We start from the raw sequence: 3460 nt of genomic DNA on the forward strand, positions 1-3460 counted from the left end.
GTCCGTTACAATATCATCAAATATATTATCAAATTGAATACAGATTTAATACAATCCCTTAGGGTGACCACCTTGTAACCTACTGCTGTGCATAACATATAACTGGAGCGTTTTTGTTTATACGGCAACGGCACACGGGGTTTCCTAATTAATATGCTTATGAAATTTTTTTTTTTTTTTAATACAAGGTCCCGGGGAAGTCGTTCTCATAGCTATTTAAAATTATCTTAAGACATAAATAAACACATTTTATTTTATTTGAAAATAAAGTTAAACATGTTTAAATAATGTTTATCTAACATTCAATGATTTAACATTGAACTTGAAGTTTACATATGCATATTATCCACTATCCATATTACTATAAAATATAATATTATATTATGAACAGCATTCGTTACTTATTGGCTATCACCAATATATTTTAATTAGAGTTACTTCCCTGGTTTTTCTTTCACTGTACTGTTAAAATATATTTCATATATTGATATGTAAATATTAATCCATAGTAAACTAATTACTGCAGGTATTTCAAAACAATACATTGATTATATCTAAAGTGGAAAGAACGGACGGCGGTCAATATAAGTGCGTGGCGTCCAATTATCTTGGACGAAAATCTTTCGAGGCGATGGTTAACGTTAACGGTAATATCATGTATACCACTATATAGTCATATATTATCAATATATGATTACTATTCATTACTTAATTTAGGTTTGGCGGAAAAGGCTTCTAAAACCATGTTTAGTGTAATACGTTTAATAATATGTTATTTTTTTATTATTATTATATTAGCGAATTACCTATTGGATAATGGCATATTATCGTAGAAAATGTATTATTATTATTTGTGTGTCTTGTGAATTGTATATTTTACAATTAACATGCATATAGTAAAATATAATACAAAGTAACCACTGCATATCTGGAAGAACTACAATACAGTTTATAGTTTATTATTTTACTGTACACTCGACTGTTTTTATTTTATACGATAATTTTATAGACACTGTACAATAACTCACTCTTTCCAAACCTGGCAACACTGCGACTATCGCTTCATAAAATTACCTTAAACTTATTACACATTTTTAAATATAATTTGTTAAATTGTAATTATTACTATTTTTATTGTATTAGTGTGTTATTACTGTTATTATTTATTACTGTGTTTGCACCTAGTCTACGATAATATATCGGGATTATTCAATTATAAATATGCCGAATAATGTGTAAAAACAAAATGTGTTAATTTGTTAATAAAAAATAAAGGAAAGTACTTTTTGAATAAAAAAAAAGAAACTTAGCGATAAAATAAATTCCCCCGAATAAATGTTGTCTCGACAATTTTCTTAAAAATTGGTGATGTCACACCAAAAATCTATAAGCATACTTGTTAGTGCACTTAGTGCTTTTTAGTGCAATAAAATATGTGATATTATCAATAAACTCTAAGAAAATCGAATAATAATTGTTTTGTCCTATAGGTACTTACTCGGCTACACCCAATAAGTAATGTACCTAATACTTTATATTTTTATGCAAATAAGTACATAGTCTTAAAGTAAAAATGTTATGCAATTTGTATTAAAAAGTTATTATTAGGCACATTTTATAAGTAGGATTTTATTTCTTATGATACAGCTGATTACAGATTTATTTTTTTTTCGGCCACTAAGACTCGTTAATTTACTTATATGGTATAACAATATACATTATATTATTTATTATTAGGTGCTATAAAAAACTGTCTTACTACCACGGAATATTATAAAAATAATGCAATATTTTAATCTATTATGTAGTACTGCTAACAAACTTAACCATTTTGAAATGATTGTCTATGTTATATAAGTCGTAGTACAAAATAATATTATTTTTTAATTGAAATTAATTAATTAAAAATTATTTTGTCAATCTGCATTGTTTTTGCTAATAAGTAATAGCATTGATTATAAATGATAATAATTATAATAGGTATTATGTATTATATTTATATATAGTTATCGTTATAGTTATCTCGAAGCTTGTTCAGTCCAATTTTCATAGCATTGTTCATTGGTTCAAGAGATATTTCGTAGATAATATTATTGTTAATAATCATTATATTGTACTCTATAGATTAAAAATGTTTATATAAATAATTAGTTTTATTCAATGGCACACACTCCCATAGATATTTTCTATATATTATTATACCTAATTATTAAATCTAATGAAATCATTTTTAATAGTTTAAACGAGTTTAATATTACTATATTATATATTTATATTACATTTTATACATTATACGTAAAGAGAAAAAAAATGGGTCCAAAATAATAAGATTTTGATCTATTGGTTGTTGTTTGTTTTTGACCTTTTTTTATTTATCGTAATATTTTCCACTTAAACTTTAGTTAATGCAGTTGTATATCTATAATATTATTCACACGCGTGTTCGTATTTTATACATAATATTACCTACTTCAATAAATTAACACTGACCATCGGTTGTTATCTCGTTAATTTTATATTTCTCAGTAGAGTTCATCCATACATATATCATATACAATCTACTATTCTAACCTTTTTAGGATTATTTGTTCATTATTATCAATATTTCTCTTTAAAAAAAAAAACAAAATCATAATCTAAAAATAAAAAGACTCTTTTACACGCATATAATATAGCCACAATATAATATAACTATATTAATATGTATTCTTATAAGCCTTGTAACTAATATAGCTACTCTTATTCATTCGTACAACCTTGTACAGTTGTACCTGCATAATGATAACATTGATAAAATAATATATTATTATATTGTATACATTTTATATTATATTTTTTTATTAACTATAGGTACCTACATAATAATTAATTAATAAAAAATACACTAAATTATAATTGGTAGGTATTGTGTATAATAAATATAAAAAATAAAAATATAAATCATTCTGATTAATATTAACCCATAGAAAAAAATTTTATATTAAACAGTACGCGTATTTATATTTGACATAACACATCATTTCTATATACTACACCTTTCAATTTCGATTTAGATGCTTCGACGTTTTAAAAAAATCTTAATTTTATCAGTTTACTTAAAAAAAAAAAAAATGAAGCTAATTTGAATAAGAGAAGTTCGTATCACTACAGGAGGATTCTTAAATAGCTTAAAAATAAATGTGTATGAAAATAGAAAAAGAAAATGTATAGAAAAGTCTAGGTATTTCAAATTTTAAATATGTGAATAAATCCATTATTAAAGGATAATAATATAAGAGGAAAGGGTGAGCATGTCTTGTGAATAAATCAGTACATAAGTTCCAAATGATATGGTAAAAACTATATGGTAAAAACTAGACTTTTGACTAGGCTTGACTTATGGGCTCACCTTTCAAAAATATGTATTAAAAAATACAAATTATGTATTGATATATACCTACTTAAATTATGTTGCATACAT

At 24.2% G+C, this 3460-nt stretch overlaps 1 protein-coding gene across 25 annotated transcripts in view; it reads left to right on the forward strand.

Annotated features, from left to right (window-relative positions):
• The window catches only part of LOC100575370 (leucine-rich repeat and immunoglobulin-like domain-containing nogo receptor-interacting protein 2), a 78037-nt gene that overhangs the window by 15132 nt on the left and 59445 nt on the right, over positions 1 to 3460 (forward strand). For all 25 annotated transcript variants that reach the window (XR_003839622.1, XM_029490547.1, XM_029490546.1 and 22 more), the window contains one exon: positions 527 to 647. Coding sequence is in view for 24 of the 25 variants with exons in the window: in XM_029490547.1 (XP_029346407.1) it covers positions 527 to 647 (121 nt within the window). In the remaining variant the exon portion in view is untranslated. The remainder of the gene's footprint in view (positions 1 to 526; positions 648 to 3460) is intronic.

The sequence above is a fragment of the Acyrthosiphon pisum genome, chromosome A2 (assembly GCF_005508785.2).
Source record: "Acyrthosiphon pisum isolate AL4f chromosome A2, pea_aphid_22Mar2018_4r6ur, whole genome shotgun sequence".
NCBI classification, from domain to species: domain Eukaryota; kingdom Metazoa; phylum Arthropoda; class Insecta; order Hemiptera; family Aphididae; genus Acyrthosiphon; species Acyrthosiphon pisum.